Genomic DNA, 17,434 nt, shown 5'->3' with positions numbered 1-17,434 from the left:
GAGTAGGGCTGAAGCTAGTCAGGGAAGTGTCCCACCCAGTGATTAATATAACAATATAAGAAGCAACTACAGAGACAGAAAACTGATGGACCAAGTTATGAAATTAGCAGAAAGAGTATGAATATAATTAATTAGGAAGAGAATAAGATTAAATGAGATTAGGTTCAGATTTGATACAGGCCAGAGTACTTCTGATTTTCTCTTCACAGTGAAACGGCTGCAAGAGAAATTTTTAGCTAGGAGTAAGCTTCTGTGACTAGCATTTGTTGATTTGAAAAAGGCCTTTGACAGGGTATTATAGTCAGTAGTCTTATGGTCTTAAAGGAAACCAGGTGTTGATAAATAGCTTGTGAGAGCAGTGCAAACTATGTACAGAGATGCAGTCAACAAAATGGTTAACCATGAGTTCAGTGAGGAATTTAGTGTTCACCAAGGCTCAGTTCTTAGTCCCCTCTTTTTTACTATAGCCTTCCAAGCTATAAACAAGGAGTTTAAAACCAGCTATCCTTAGGAACTCCTATAGGCTGAGACTTAGTTCTTACAGCAGAATCTGTTGAACACTGAAAGAAGAAATTCCAGACTTGGAAGCAGAACCATGAATTGGGAAGCCTCAGGGTAAACTTAGTGAAGACCAGCAATTTAACATCATTGTAGACAGTGTCATGTGACAACTTGCTGGTGCTGCCTACTGGACCCTAGCAGCGGGAAATTTAGACAGTGTCACGTGACAACTAGCTGGGGCTGCCTGCTGGAGCCTAGCAGCAGATATAAAAAGGGGAACTTGACAGGACGATCAGTCGGACGCTGACACTCGTTGATGCTGCATCGAAGACGCCAGGGAATAGAAGAAAGAAGACATGCAGCCAACACCAGAGTTGAAGACACCTCCGAAAGGAGGGGCCCCGCCACGTCAAAACGGTAGAGGAGTAGGGGCCGAAACCGGACGTGGTTCCTCCTGATGATGTCTTGAGCTAACTGGATCCTAATCCACCAAGGGAAGGTATGCCAGAAGAAAGTAATTCAACAACTCGGGTTGATGAACCGTAAGACGTGTGGCCAGAACCTCCTGGAAAATAACCATAGCGAGGGACATTCCACAGTTGAATCAGAACAGTCACAAACAGTGAAAAAAGACATGCACCCAACACCAGAGCTGAAGACACCTCCGAAAGGGGGTGGGCCCCCCACGTCAAAACGGTAGAGGAGTAGGGGCCGAAACAGGACGTGGTTCCTCCTGATGATATCTTCAGCTAACTGGATCCTATAAAGGAGCTGTTGTGGTAGCAGACCACGAAACATGGTTGAAATTCCTCAGATTGTTTTAACATCTACTTTTCCATGCTTATGTGGTTCACATGGAATTGAGTGAAGCAGATTTTCTTCAGCCAAATACTCTTACTGTCACTAACCTTCACCTGTTTTCCCAAGTAAGGAAAAACTGGTGAACGTTTATTATTGATTCATCGAAATTTTGTCCCTATTGAAAAGAAAATACTTTTAAGTGTACTAATTTTTTTAAGGGAGACAACTCCAAAATTCAAATCAACAACTGTATCGTCTGCCCCGGTTACTATTAAGTGGAACTCTCTAGTATCACTAGCTAATGTGGCCACCACTGACAACTGCTGTACTAAACTACACAGTACTATGTAAATAATACACAGCTATATACATAGTATGCACGCATCTTACACATTACAGTGTAAACATTACACAATTATATACAGCTAAACATTATCGTCTGCCACATTACGGCACAGAGTGGAACTCTCTAGTGTCACCAACATGTCTACCGTTGACGTGGAAGATGAAACAATTCTGACGGCGATATTTAAAGATTCTTTCCCCGGTAATTTTTACTGTTTTTCTTTGTGGTAATTGCAACAACAATCCACTACCTGGTGACAGTTATACTCCTAACATTAATATCTCCGCCGTATAACTCTCTTATTGATTTATTTGGTTTGTTGAGACAAGAGATTGTTTTGTCGTTAACACCAGGTTACACCTGACCGAACACATCGATGTTCAAAGACATTGCAGCGATGGTCATCCTCTATTTTTATCATTTTCTTTTTTTTAACAAATATAGCACCTCTAAAGCCATATTATTTACTATGTCTTTCCATATTTAATGCAACAGGGCGTAGTTTTAGGGCAGTTTGGCTGCTGTGCTATTTTCTAGCAGATCGAACGACTGCATAAATGCTACCTCGTTGAGATTTAATATAAAGGGCTTACAGGAATGTTTAATGTTCATATCTTTCTCCCTGTTAATAGCTATGTAGTTAAAGTGAACCTGTGACAAATCAGGTCATAAGTTCGCTTCTAACAAAGCTTTAGATTTCTAACCTTTTTAGTATTAATAATTATTAGGACAGTCGTTCTACTCTAATGAGTTCAAATCCTACAATGTTTTAACATGTCTCTCATCCTTCCTGAGTTCATAAAAAGTAAATATCAGTTCGGTAATCTTCCAGTTTCGTGGTAAAAGAAATAAATAAAAATATTCAAGGGAAATAACTGAACGAATTACCAGTATTATCCGTACTAATTTTTCTCTAAAACAGCATGCGACGGAATTTTTTTTTATAAAAGTTTAGAATGTTTTTTTTCTTTTTACAAACAGCATGCGACGGAATTTTTTTTTTTATAAAAGTTTAGGGTTAGATGTTGTGCAGATTTCTCATAAGAAACTATGATGTTCAATCACGTATGTGATTTATATATAAACAGTTAACGTCAATCAAATCACGTGATTTATTTATAAACAAAGTAGTACGGATGACGTTCAGTTATTTCCCTTGTATTTTATTTACTTTTTTAACCTCTCGAAACTGGAAGATTACCTTTCAGTTCTGTACTTAGATTAATCCTACGACGGACTTTTTGGAATAGCTATCACTATTTTACGGAGATGGAAAGGGGCAAAATAATCGTGTAGTTGTTGTTCACTTCCTTTTTTTTAGTATTCCTGCTTCATGCAACAGGAATTACGATTGTGGAAGAATTCATTTACCAAACAATGTTTTTTTAATTTTTATTTTTCACTGTTTTACTCCCCAATTTCCACACCTTTTCCCTTCCCCGTAAGGTAGAGATAGTTATTCTGAAAGTCTGACAATTCTCCTTCATTTCCTTACAAAATTACTTTACTGGTATAAACCATGTAATAATTCAGACATGGACAATGATATGAATTGAGTAAATAGTTTGGTTTGGAATCCTATGAACATTGCTGAATATATGAGGTTAATTAGTGATATATTCAGACACTGGTCTGGTTATATGCGGATATAATAATAATAATAATCCATAGAGAAAACTGAAAGAACAGTGACTGTGCTGTTGTGACTATAACAACCAAGATGAGGACACTAGTGTGACTATATCAGTATATAATACTGAAAATTCCTGAAGAAGGCTGGAGAGTACAATAACCGAGATATGACTATGACAACTAAAATGAAGGCAGTAGTCTGAATATATTTGTATATTAATGAAGATCATACTTCTCCGAAATTCAAACAATATTTTTAGTATATCTGTTCTTACCGTACAAATATTTGTTTAATTATTTACTTTATTGTGAGAATAAAGGAAAGTTGCTTAACAGTAGTTCAACCCTAATTCAGCCGGTCTATGATCAATGACATTCCAACCGTAACCATCCAATCTTTTTACATTAAGGCCACTCTTGGAAAGCTATACAAACGAAGGGAGGTAACTAAACATCTTTCTGTTTTGCATTTGTTTTCACCCTCTCAACATGGTGGCGTTGAAAATGTCCCTGCAGTTTGCACACCTTCCCTGGTTGTTGTTCAGACATCAAGTCAGTCCTGATAGGGAAGATTAATAATCATAAACATTCCAGCTGTGACCATCCTGTCATGTGCAATGTATTTGGGGACTATATTGTCCAGTGTATCCTGGATGACCTGTCTGTTGCAAGAGGCGGCTTTGCTTACCATTTCTATGTCACCATGTGAATTATTATAATTAATTCAGTCTACCAATTCTATAATTGTCTGTGCACAATTACAGAATTAGTTGAGCACTACACAAACTTCCCTGCCAATTTATGTGCATGCAGTTAGGTTCTGGGATCAAACCCCAGCAGGGTCTACTTTACCTTCCTACATTTAAAATTGTTATTGTTAAGAGAAATATAAAAACTAAATAATAATATTTGGGTTTTTTTTTTTTCTAGAAAGTTGGAAAGAAAACCCTGATTTTGTCCAATACCTAGCAGAATTAAGTTCTTATGGCATCGAGAAATTGAGTAAGTACACAGACTACCTTTGAATTATTACTTTTACTGCTTATTATTTATATACACACTGTTACCATTTTGTAGTGTGTATACACCATGTTGCCACTGTATATATATATATGATAAATGTTTTTAAAAAAATTTAAACAATGCAGGTGAGAAGTAACACAAAATATGTAAAGTGATGTCAAGAAATGAAAATATAGAGAAAATATTGTATTGCCTTATATGGGTTGTTTAATGTTTCTGTAACATTTCAGGAAAGATTCCTCTTATCAAATATAAGAAAGATAATAATCCAAGAGTCTGGAGAAACATGTTATTACTGACATATCATTATTATATTATTCATACATTTATACAATGCTTCAAACAAATTACTTTTATCCTTACTAAAGACCCCCTTCGGTCATGAATGACCGTGGGATTGCACCTAGAAAGTCCCCCCCCCACTCACAAGGCACAAGTCTGGATAAGGTTGTTTATGAAAGACCAGCAGTTGCCCATGCATACCAGCTTCCCATCTCCATGCCACCGATGTTGTCCAAAAGAATGGCAAAGGCCAATACAGCTTGGCACCAATGACGTCGCAACTCATTTCTACAGCTGAGTGAACTGGTGCAACATGAAATAAAGTGTCTTGCTCAAGAACACAACACACAGCCCAGTCTGAGAATCAAACTCACTAGCTCATGGCTGTGAGCCTGACACTCTAACCATAGGCCATGTGTCTTCCCCTACTGTATTTATAATACAAACATGGGGGAAATGAGTGTGCCAATTTAAATCCTTACATGTGAAGTGCTATCTAAAATTCCTTCTGTAACACCATGTTACCACTCTACAGTATATATATATATATATATATATATATATATATATATATATATATATATATATATATACGTACTCACACACACTGTTACCACGGAACTCTGCATATAAATTATATTATCATTGTATATACACCATGTTACCACTCCATATTCTATATGCACTGAGACACCACTGTACACACGACATGCTACCACTCCATGCAGCATGTACACCAATTATCATTCTATGAGTATTGCTATAAATGCACCATATTTTCTGATTGCAGGCCGAGAACCAGAGAGACTTGCAGAAGAGAAAGCACAGATTCTCGAGGAAACTCAGGATTTAGCATTTCATAATTACAAAACATTTATTGAGACAGCTGAATGTTCTAGAGAGATCTTTGAAGATGTGAGTATATACAAACAAATGGACATTGTTTAACCTCTTGTTCTTTTCTTTCAACAGCACAATAAAGTTAAGAATGTCTCTGTCATCCACAGGGACCAGCTCTGATTTCTGTAGCTTAAAATGAATGAGAGAGTACACCTCCCTTGGATAGGGTACTAGTCTATCACCAGATAACTTTCTTCAACAGTTCTAATAGCCAGCCTACTGAAAGCTAGGAGAATTGAGCTGGTCTTTGACACAATAATCTAGGCCTGTTGTTGATCTCTCAGCCTCAGAGTTAGTCACCTAATATATCTACTTAGACAATTCACTATAAACATTCTATTTACAATATTTGATACAAGTACATGCATGTTGGTGCAGGCATGGCTGTGTGGTAAAACGTTTACTTCTGAACCACATTGTTCCAGGTTCAGTCTAAACCACATTGTTCCAGGTTCATAACCATTCATTAATTTTTTTTTTCTTTTTGTTTCATCTTTTTTCTTCCAGTTTCAAATCATTGAGAAACATGTTAGTAACTTATTACAACAGTTGCCACCATTCTCTTCTGAATGTGAGAACATTGCTAAACGAGCACAGGAGATTAATGCCAGGTGAGGTTCAGCTGTTTCTTCATTTTTTTTTTCTTCCTCTTCTTCAGCATGTACACTTTCATCTAAACCACAACACCTGCCATTATCTATTAGTAACATCTTCCCTACCACCACCACCACCTCCATCACTACCTCCGCAACCATTATAATCATTACTACTACTACCATCACCGTCATGTCCAGTCTCCCAACATCTCTACTGTATAAATATTTCTTTGCGTGTGTGTGTATGTGTCAATTTCCATGCGTACATGTGTGTTTAAATTTGTCCATGTAAGTGTGTCTGTATATGTAAGTGTACTTTTTTGTTTTTACATATTTGCTTCATAACTTATATACGTGAGTGTATATGAATGAATATTTGCATCTCTCTATGTCAATGTCATTTGTGTGAAGATATTTAACAAATATTTATTGCTTTGTTCACATACACGCATATATATAAAGTGTAGAGTTAAGAGGACTCTTAATTTTATCAATGGCATGGTAACCTCTCTAGCGCTGGTGCCATAACACAACCCACCAAGTATACTCTTCAACCCTTGACAACCGCTATTGGTGTGTTTACATCCCCATAACTGAACAGTTTGGCAATAGAGACCGATACAATAAGTACTAGGCTTACAGAGAATAAGTCCTGGGGTTCATTTGTTCCACTAAAGGCAATGCTCCAGCATGGCCGCAGTCAAATGACTGAAACAAGTAAAAGAATATAATTATATAATGTTTATATATATTATATATTGTAACTGTAAATATATTAGGCATCATGTTTTATTCTGTTTCTCTGTCATGTTATTACAGCCGTCGTATGAACAGTTTAACACTGCAACGTCACACCCAGTTACTGGAGATCCTAGAGATGCCACAACTGATGGACACTTGTGTGCGAAATGGTTACTATGAAGAGGCTCTGGAGCTAACTGCTCATGTGAAACGGCTGGAGAAGAAACACTACAATCTTCCTGTCATTGCTGTAAGTATTATTGATGTTGTTGTTACTACTATTAAGGCAGCAAGCTGGCAGAATCATTAGCACGCCGGGAAAAATGCTCAGCGGCATTTTGTTCATCCCTACGTTTTTTTGAGTTCAAATTCTGCCCAGGTCAGCTTTCCCTTTCATCTTTTCGGGGTTCATAAATTAAGTACCTGTGAAACATTGGGGTCGATGTGATTGATTAACCCCCTCCGACCCAAATTTCGGGCCTTGTGTCTTTAGTAGAAAGGATTATTATTATTATTATTAAGAAAGGTTGCGAGCTAGCAGAATCGTTAGTACACCAGGTGAAATGCCTTGTGGTATTTCGTCTGCCGCTACTTTCTAAGGTCAAATTCTGCCGAGGTCAACTTAACGCTTTCAGGGTCAATAAATTAAGTACCAGTGAAACACTGGGATCAATGTTATCAACTAGTCTCCTCCCCACCAATTTCAGGCCTTGTACCTTTAGTAGAAACAATTATTATTGTTATTATTATTAAAGTGGCAAACTGGCAGAATCATTAGCATGACAAAATGCTTAGTGGCATTTTGCTATCTATATGTTCCGAGTTCAAACTCTACTGAAGTCAACTTTGCCTTTCAGATTTTCACAGGATATTAATTTAGCTTTTCTATGTATAATTGTCTTCAGGATTGTCTACCTCTAGCAGCCTTCAGCTTCCTTGGAGGAAGGATAGGTACCCCCATCTTGTTGAGGACCATATTGTACTGGGGTCAGGAGATAGTTGGCGAGACATTGAAGGATGGTGTTAAATGTAGAGTAAGGTTTCAAATAAGGTCAACAAAGCACAAGTGAAATAGTTCTGAAAATGTCAAAACAAGTGGATGGTTTGTTTGTTTTTCTTCTGTATATGCTGACACAACAAAAATATGTTTTCTAAGAGACCCCTTTCAGAGCCCCCCCCCCCCGACTAATAGTGTGTAATATTCATTACTTGATGTTTTAAAGGGTATCATTGATGAAATAAAAGGATTCACACCACTAATTACTTCGCGTGTTTTACTCTCCCAGAGCATCGTTGATGAAGTTAAAGGATCAACACAGTTGATGTTGAATCAGTTAATCCAACAACTGCGGACCAACATCCAACTGCCTCTTTGTCTAAGAGTTATTGGTTACTTAAGAAGGATGGATGTCTTTTCAGAGGCTGAACTACGCATCAAATTTTTGCAGGTCAGTATGTGTCTTGTGTCTGTGTATCCTTGGAATTTTACTGTAACACAGGATTGTAACATGGTGTGACATTGTATTTCATTGTTTGACAATATTGTGAACTATATATTATAATGCATGTGATATGAGAGTATTGAAACACAAGCTGTGACAGTGCTGTATCATGTCGTGTGATAATTTTGTCATGTGGTGTGACTGTTGTAACTCATGTCATGTGATGAGTATTGTAGCCCATGTGGATGACAGTGTTGTAACACACATGAAGTGTCACGTTGTAACAATGCTATATGATGTAACTTTGCTGTCAAATTGGTGTTGTTGGCTATTGTGTGTGTGCGTGTGTGTCTGTGAACTGAGTATTGGTACACTTTTATTGAGTAATTTTGGAATGGCTACTGTTGTTAATGTAGTTACATTTCAGGTTCCCTAACCTGTTCTTTATATTTCCTCAGGCTCGCGATGCATGGTTCCAGTGTATCATTGATGGAATCCCAACAGATGATGGTAAGCTGCTCCATACTCAAACTCTCACTCACCAACAGAGGTTGGTTGTAGCTGTAAATTCTTTTAATTGGCTGATGTTTGGGGTGTATATTGTCATCACTTCACACATAACTGCCTCAGGCTGCCTAACTGATAAACAGGTTTCACTCTTCCCCACCACCTGTCACTTTATAGTTAACAGAAGGCTAGACATCCAGTTGTAGACTCATTTACTCTAACAGTATATAAATCTCCTAAATAGCTACCTCCACACGATACCTGTTTACAGCTTGATCAGTTGATTTAGGAAGACACTACAACTCTGTTAATAGGTAACAGACTGAAAATACCTGAATTAGGACCATAACACATTCAGAACTTTGACAGTCTGTGTATTATATTGCCTCTACAGCTTACACTGTAGTACCACTGCAGCTTACACTATAATTGCCATTACAGTTTCCACTGTAATTACCATCATAACTAACACTACAGTAACATTATAACAACACTACAACTAATATCCCTAATGTACTGTTTTCCTCTTGTCCAGCCTATGTCCACATCACCAAGATAATCGAAGCAAGTCGCGTCCACTTATTCGACATCATAACACAGTACCGTGCCATCTTCTCTGATGATGACACACTTGTGACATCATCGTCATCGTCAGCACCACGCGACGACCTCCTCCAACATTCCTCACCTTTCTATAGCTGGCTCACACTCAAGGTAAGTGACACTCTAACAGATGTGGGGTGGTATTGGGGGGGGGGGGGGTATTGGGGTGTACACAGTTGTTAGTGTATCAATTGGATGATAATGATAAACTTAAAACTGCATTTATGACAAATTCTGCCGAGATCGAGTTTGCTTTTAATCCTTTCAGGGTTGATAAAATAAGTACCAGTTGATCACTGGAGTTAATGTAAAAGACTTTCTTCTCTTCACCTGAAACTGCTGGCCTTGTGCCAAAATGTGAAACCAATGTTAATAGAAATATCACTGAGTTATATAGCAGACAATAATTGTCTGACCATGATAATAGAATACGGATGGGCCCATAACCTATGGGTGGGGAAATAGAGAACTAAAACACTCATACATACTGTAAATATCTTTTTTGATGTATTCGTCGATGGTAGTGGTCATGAAGATGATTGTCTTTTGTTATCTTTAGGTGAACCAGTTCCTCAGCACTCTGGAGTGTGACCTGTCTAAAGGTGTTGGAGGCCGTCTAGACTCCCTGGTTGGTCAGTGTATGTACTTCAGTCTGTCCTTCAGTCGTATAGGGGCTGACTTCCGCAGTCTCCTGGTGCCAATATTCTACTCTGCTGCCCTCAACTCGTTTCAAGTGACACTCAACAATGCTAACAAGAAGTGAGTCTTTTACTGTCTAGGTTGTAGTGTTGGTGTTGGTTGTGTGGTAGTGTAGTGGATGTGATGGTGTGGTTGTAGTGGCATATGATGTTGTATATTCCTTCTCTTACAGTCTTATGGAGACAGTGAAATAACAAGATATTACTCCCAGCTCTGCCTTCACCGTTGTGACTGTGGCTGTTTTAAATGAAGTGGTTGTTGTCATTTAGTTCCAAATTAGCCCTGATCTTATAAAGAAAAGCATCCCAACCATGACCATTCAATCTTTCATCTTTAGTTTTTTTATTTCAGACCTCATTAACAATATGTTTTTCTTTTTTTGACATTATGGTTAAGATGTTGTTGCAATTTCTAGCAGGTCAGGTGATCACATAGAGGTTCATTCAGGAGAGTGAGTCACCCCATCATCTAATTTATTGATGCTTTATGTATCTTCTACATCAGAATACCCCCTCCCCCATTTCTACTCTCTGGCACAAAGCCAGCAGCTTTGAAGGAAAGCTTCTTCAGTAAAACTTCTTCAGTTAAAAAATGGAAATGATTTTGTCTTGCAAGGTAATTGGTGGCCCTGTCGGTGATGGTGTCACATAAAAAGCACTGGTGCTGGTGCCATGTAAATATCACCCATGCTGGTGCCACATAAAAAGCTTGGAAACGGGTAAGGGTTGGCAACAGGAAGGGCATCCAGCCATAGAAAATCTGCCTCAATAAATCTGACCCATGCAAGCATGAAAAATTGATGTTAAAATGATGATGATGGCAATATCATACATATAGTGTTTTACTGTTTGTGTTAGGGCATGTTATCTGAGGTTGTATGTGATTGTTGTGATGGTGGTAGTGTTGCATTGTGTGGTGTTGTGTTGTATGCTGTCCAGTAGATTATATTGACCAACCAGTAACAATCTGCCACTTTACAAACCCCACATTTGTCATAGTATTAACCTTAAAAGACCTCACTGGCAACTGCTTTATTAACTGAGGAGCTACCAGCTTTTGAAATCTTTTTTTCTGAGTATTATCCACATAATATCTCTTCATAATTTATGTATCATCCATCGTATACCGTGAACTCTCCACTATCTCTACATCTTCTCTACATGATCTCAATAATATCTTTTCTACATTATTATCTGCCAGGTTCTCTGAAATGATGCAGTCTTACAATCTGATGGGTTTAACATTTACTGGAGGTCTTGCATACAACATGTCAACCCAGGTAACACTTTTCACCTCTTTAAACAACTTATTCTTGTGATCTGGTTTCTATTCTCAGTTGTAATCATTTCACATTAATTAATTAATGTTATTGGAGAAATTAATGTATCTATCGCCATGCAGAGCAGAAAATATATTATTTAATTTAGTCAATATGTATTGGTAAAGTTAATAATGATAATTAGTATGAATTATAATATCCTATCATTAATTCCTTTTTACAATAGTAAATAATGGATAAAAATATAGATATCTTATTTTGTATTGAGTACGAAAATGTGACATAGTGTCGAATAGATGGATACTGTCTTTATTTAATATAAAACAATGCATCTTAATCATTGGACAGCCATGATTAATGGATTAGACGCCGCCGGAATACTGCTAAGCATTTCGCTCGGCGTGCTAACGATTCTGCCAACACACTGCCTTGCCATTCTAATAATAGCAATCCGTATTTGACCATTACTTCTGTCCACTTTGTATTTTAGCCTGGTCAGTTATACCCGCCTTCAGTTCTCCTGGATTTTCAACCTTTGGCTAATTATTGTAACCATGTGTTGACTGCCTTTAACGATTTACGTTTGTGTCTGCCAATCTCTTTGGCCTGTGACATCAGCGACAAACTGGAGAAGTCTTTATTGAAGGTCAATGATGTCATATTGTTGTTTCATCGGTGAGTTGACAGTTGCTCTATTACAAGGGGGTGCTGAAAAGTTCCTGGTTTTGGGGTAAAAGAAAATGCAGGAGGTTCAATTAATTATGATTTTATTCAACATATTCTCCTCTCAGATTCACACACTTATTGCAGTGGTCCTATGGTTTTTCTAATCCCTGTAAAAGAACTCTCAGTTCAACATCCATATACTCAACTGTTTTATAATTTTCCTTGTGTGATGCTGTAACCTCCGCATTTGTATCTTCATATCTGCATCTCCATAAACGTTTTTTCACACTCAGAATTGCTGAGGCATGGAATAAACTACCTGCATCAGTTGTTAGCTGTCAAGACTTCTATGCTTCCTGAAATTCGCCTGATGCCCCCCACCCCTGTTTCTTTTTCTTTTTTTTTTAAATCTTTTCCACTGTTCACTTCCTGTGCATATTCTCTGTACTATTCATGCAGTTTTGGTTACTTTTTCTGATGAGTTGTAGAGCACCTGAGCACTATATATTATATATTATTATTATTTTATATCTGTACTTTTGCAACTCTACAGCTGTGCCTCCCCATTTATGATTTAGGCTGCTTGGCCAATATGTCTGAGACTATCCTGTTGTTGCCAGGGTTACAGTTTTTTTTGTAAATTCAACATAGCTATAGTTCTATGGGGCAAAATCTGGGGTCACCAACTGGTCCCCAGCTATTTCACTTCCTATTATTAATTTCATTTTTAGAAAGGTCTGAACACCACACAATCTCACTTCCTCCAACCCTGCTACAGTTTCTCATCAAATCCCTCTGTATGCTAACATTGTTTAAAGTCACTATTTTCCTTTCTTATGTCCAGGGCGGAAGAAAGTACATTAAGCAATGCCGAGACTGACCATTTGCAACACCTGCTTCAAGTCTACACCAAACATTTTCTGCCTTATGTACAGAAATGCATGTTAACATTGTTTCCTCCGTCACAGCTGGCTCAGACACTGGGACTGACAGTTGTTGACCTCACAGCAATGGTAAGTATCCATCTAAGTTACATCCTCTGGATGATGGTGCCAGAGATTAGCCACCACATCACTGTCAGGTGAAATGTAAATTTGATGCCTTTGGGTTTCAGTGATGGAGCTTCCAGTTGTACATACTTTTGCATACACTCTCATACACCCGAGCATCTTGTTACAAATTGCTTCCTAGACTAGTTTGGAACTCTGAACCTTTTATTTGTAAAAAAAAAAAGAGTTCACAATCCCCCGACAATTCCTCCCTACATCTTTACTGTATTGAAGCCTTAATCTTTCAAAATATCTGAAAGACAATAATCCCTCTCTATCACCAGATTAGTTCCAACATCTGTATCTGACATGGCCCACTAATAACCACTCGACCATGAGATGGAAACCAGTTGTGTGTGTGTTGTACCTAGGGAATTCATCACAATTAATTGCACTAACATTTGAATTACTTAACAATCTATAGCCCGAGTTTAAGGAGCTTATATCAATCTCTTTGCTAATACTTCCATGAAAGATCTGATCATTACAATTTCATTTCTACAGTTCAACATTGATTATGTTTCTTACAATGTTTGTTGTTGTTATTTAGGGAAATCCTGGCAGTTTAAACATTGAATCTATCCAAGCGGGAGTCAGTCACCTGCTTCCTGAAAAGGAAGATGATGTCATGGAAACAGCAGCAATGGAAATGAACCTTCCTCCTCTGGAAGACACCAATGTAGAAGCATCCCAGCAGAATGCTCAAGAAGTTGAAAACGCAGTTACTAAGAGAGAACTTAGCCCAGAGATGTCCTCAGCCACTGTAGCAGGAGAAACCCTTAATACATCTGCAGCTTCTACACCAGAGGATACACTGGTTATTTCCCCAGCCTCTGTAACTGAGGCAACTCCTGTCATCCCAGCCTGTGTTCCTGAGGCAACAACAGAGACCTCGGCCTCCATTCCTAAGACAACCCCTGTCACCCCAATCTTTGTTCCAGGGGCAACCCATGTCATGCCAGCTTCTCTTCCAGAAGCAACCCCTGTCATGCCAGCTTCTGTTCCTGAGGCAAGTCTTGTAACCCCGGCAACCCCAGCCTTTGTTCCTGAGGCCACCCCTGATGTCCCAGCCTTTGTTCCTGAGGCCACCCCTGATGTCCCAGCCTTTGTTCCTGAGGCCACCCCTGATGTCCCTCCTAAGACCCTAGCCTTTATTCCTGAGATGAGCCCCGTCACAGCAGCTCCTTTCCCTGAAGCAACTACTGATGAGTCTCCAACCACCATATCTAACATGGCTTTTACCATAGATCCTACAAGAGTCAATTTATCCTCCCTCCCCCTGTCACAAGTGGTGCCTCAAGACAATGATCCTAACATGATCTTAACCACTGAATCATTAGACAGAATAGACTTGGATGATATTAAATTAGATGAAACTTCTGCCACTAACTGACCAGTCCAAGTGTGGTGGTGTTGGGAGGGACAGTTCTTGCATCATTCCTCGTTTATTGATTCTTTGGTCTTACTGAACTATTTATTAACTTTTTGGACATTTATAGATTTTGGTTGTAAATACATTAAAATATTTTTCAAATAAATGTGTTGTTGATTGACTGACGGCATAAACACTGGTTTTAACTTGACTAAGGGCACTGAAGTTTTAATTTGACAGAGTTTTCATGAGGCTACAGCTAAGCCATGCAGTACAGCTGTAGGTTATTAAATCAAGACAGGCAGAAAGCAGGGGAAGCAATGCAAATCATCCAACAATGTACAGAGAGAGAGAGAGAGAGAGAGCAACAATATACAGTTAATCTAGGCAGTAGAGCTAAGCTATAGATTACAAAGGTTAGAGATTAACTAGACTCCTTCAACTCTATTACATCATCAGAGATGGATGGCACAGTATATTTTGCCTCAACTAGTTGAGCTGAAATCCCACCACAACTTAAATAAAACTTTTGTCATGTATCCCATGTGGTTACAATTTACAAATCATGGTACCTATTTAGAATTAAGTGGAATGAGCCAGTGAGAGTTAACCTTTATGATAGACCCACACACATAACACCTGGGACATAATTTCAATTCCTAGTTAGAGATATTTCTCTAAATAACTCCTTAGGTTGTCTATGTTAAATATTGGGCTGGCAACTAAGTTCCCGCCGTTTTTCATGTGATGTAGTGGGGCTTCAAAGTTTGACTTGTGCATAATTATGTCCTTTACAAATAAATGCATGAAATTTTGATATAAAGTCAAGGAAGTTATTAAAAATTGAAACCCATCAGTGACTTTTGGAACAAGCAGTATAAATATTTGTTTTTATATATATACTCACACATTCTGCATATGACCATTTTCTTTTTTTCTACACTCATGCACACCATCTGTAACTGTATATAAACCAGGCTCCTCTCAACAACAGACAACACGACAGAAATATTAACAATATTTACCAGAAACCTTTTATTAAAACAGCAGACAGTCATTTTATTTTAATAGATTTTTTTTTTTTTTTTCCATATTTTTTTTCTTTGTTTCAACAACAAATTCCTTTTATGAAACTTTGGAAATAATAAAAAAAAAAAAGATTTATTTAGGGAGAAGACCTGATTGTTTCTCTTTGATTAACAATGATTCACCAACTTGATAGGATGACTAGAAGATCTCTGGCTTGGCTCTACCTAACCAGCACAAACAGAACAACTATTGTTTAAGGACAACGTTAGCAAATAAGTGTCCCTGCTTTCAGCTAGCCTTAACAGCTTTCTGTTAAGGACAGGGGCTAGACACAGCAGTGAACGCTGCTCATTTGGGTTTCTTTAAAACTACTCACAACAGCATTTTTATTTCTTTGTCTAACGATTACACATCAATGGAAAATAGTTGTTGGAAAAAAAAAAAAACAACAAACATTATTTCAATGGAAATGAAAGAAAAAGACAGAGAAAATCTCTGGTAAAACGGAAAACTGGTTTAGATTTCACAAAGAGATATTGGAACAATATGTGAAGAGAAAGAGACCAGAAGGGAGAATCTTCTAATGTGAGGACACAGCTATCTGTGTATGTATACATGTCACTCAACAAACCTGATATCTGTTATTCACAGTTGGGTGTGTTTATGTGTGTATATATATATATATATATATATACACAGACACAAGTCACTGCTGCCAACACATCTATAACATCCAATTCCACTGATTAATAATAAAGACAACCTAAAGAAATATACAACTTTAATCAGCATAAACAAACTAAACCATTGGAGTTGCAGAGTTGGCAAAAGAAAGCAGGACATAAACTACACACAGCAGCTACAACTACATGAAAAGAATGGGAGCAGAGAGCCATTGATTAATGGAGCTACACTGTACAACTCCCAGCAGTGGGGAGAGGTGTGTGTTTGTGTGTGTTTGCATCATCATGATAATGAAGACAGCAATTTGATATAAAGGGAATTCCCCCCATTATCATCAGTAGGGTCTATATAGAATATTAAGGTGAGATGAAGAAGTGGGGAGAAGCAGTTGGTTCCTGGGGTTAGTTTTAGTGCCATATTCTACAGCATCATTTCTTTGCCTCAACAAGACAAGGGAATGTATATGTGTGTATGTGTGTGTGTGTGTGTGTGTATATATAGATATATATATATATATATATATATATATATATATATATATATATATATATATATATATATATATATATATATATATATATATATATATATATATATCTATATATATATATATAATATACACAGCACAATAAATCTTGACCATGATTCATCAAATAAGATTGTTAATAAAGAGATGGAGGTTTCCGGAAGAATCCTTTGCACAGCCTAGTTGTCAGCATCTTGTGATGAGGGCGTAGGGTTTGGTTATCCTGACTTACACAACACTGGAAGTAAAGGGAGACAACAACTGTAGCGTTACTGCTACAGTGTGTAGTGGTTACACTACAACACAGACTGCAGTGGTAGGTACACTACAACACTGACTGCCATGCTAGGTACATTACACTGCAGTGATGCACTACAACATTGACTGCAGTAATAGGTACATTACAACAGCATGCAGTGATACACTACAACACACATACTGTAATGGTAAGTATACAACAGAGACTGTAGTAGTAGTTACACTACAACACAGACTGCAATGGTACACTGGGAGAGAAGATAGAAAGAGGTGGGGGAGGGGCTGAAATAACATTTATACACCATACAGCTAAGTTAGAATCAAAATCTGTACAAAAGATGGGAAAATGACACTAACGAGATCTTAATTAGAAAATGACACTAACAAGATCTTAAATTAGAAATCTTCCAAGTTTCGGAATGCTGTCTGCATTTCTTCATAAAGTTCATCAAAATCTCCTTTGATCTTCCGCTCTCCATCTTTATCTGGGTCCTACAA

At 37.8% G+C, this 17,434-nt stretch overlaps 2 protein-coding genes across 6 annotated transcripts in view; one reads left to right on the top strand and one right to left on the bottom strand.

The window, feature by feature from the left end:
* The first annotated feature begins 1,773 nt into the window (after positions 1-1,773).
* LOC106869850 (conserved oligomeric Golgi complex subunit 8) lies at positions 1,774-14,605 on the top strand. 3 transcript variants are annotated; one of them, XM_052974934.2, is made up of 14 exons: positions 1,774-1,849; positions 4,211-4,282; positions 5,376-5,500; positions 5,993-6,096; positions 6,901-7,072; positions 8,109-8,270; positions 8,723-8,774; positions 9,307-9,485; positions 9,934-10,133; positions 11,274-11,352; positions 11,843-12,027; positions 12,863-13,031; positions 13,618-14,118; positions 14,185-14,605. In XM_052974934.2, exons 1-14 carry the CDS (start codon positions 1,786-1,788, stop codon positions 14,458-14,460), a joined length of 2,340 nt encoding a protein of 779 aa, XP_052830894.1. In that variant the 5' UTR covers positions 1,774-1,785; the 3' UTR covers positions 14,461-14,605. The 3 variants fall into 3 exon arrangements, with proteins under 3 accessions (XP_052830894.1, XP_014771255.1, XP_089194065.1); XM_014915769.3 differs by having other exon boundaries at positions 13,618-14,605; XM_089337939.1 differs by lacking the exon at positions 1,774-1,849 and adding an exon at positions 2,826-3,723 and having other exon boundaries at positions 13,618-14,605.
* An 845-nt stretch (positions 14,606-15,450) lies between these two features.
* Positions 15,451-17,434, bottom strand: part of LOC106869851 (V-type proton ATPase catalytic subunit A) — a 30,833-nt gene continuing 28,849 nt past the window's right edge. For all 3 annotated transcript variants that reach the window (XM_014915771.3, XM_014915772.3, XM_089337941.1), the window contains exon 15: positions 15,451-17,428. In XM_014915771.3, coding sequence (XP_014771257.1) covers positions 17,333-17,428 — 96 coding nt within the window. In that variant the 3' untranslated portion in view covers positions 15,451-17,332. The remainder of the gene's footprint in view (positions 17,429-17,434) is intronic.

The sequence above is a fragment of the Octopus bimaculoides genome, chromosome 20 (genome assembly GCF_046866305.1).
Source record: "Octopus bimaculoides isolate indiv1 chromosome 20, ASM4686630v1, whole genome shotgun sequence".
In the NCBI taxonomy this organism is placed as follows: domain Eukaryota; kingdom Metazoa; phylum Mollusca; class Cephalopoda; order Octopoda; family Octopodidae; genus Octopus; species Octopus bimaculoides.
This window is presented reverse-complemented; position numbering and strand designations above follow the sequence as displayed.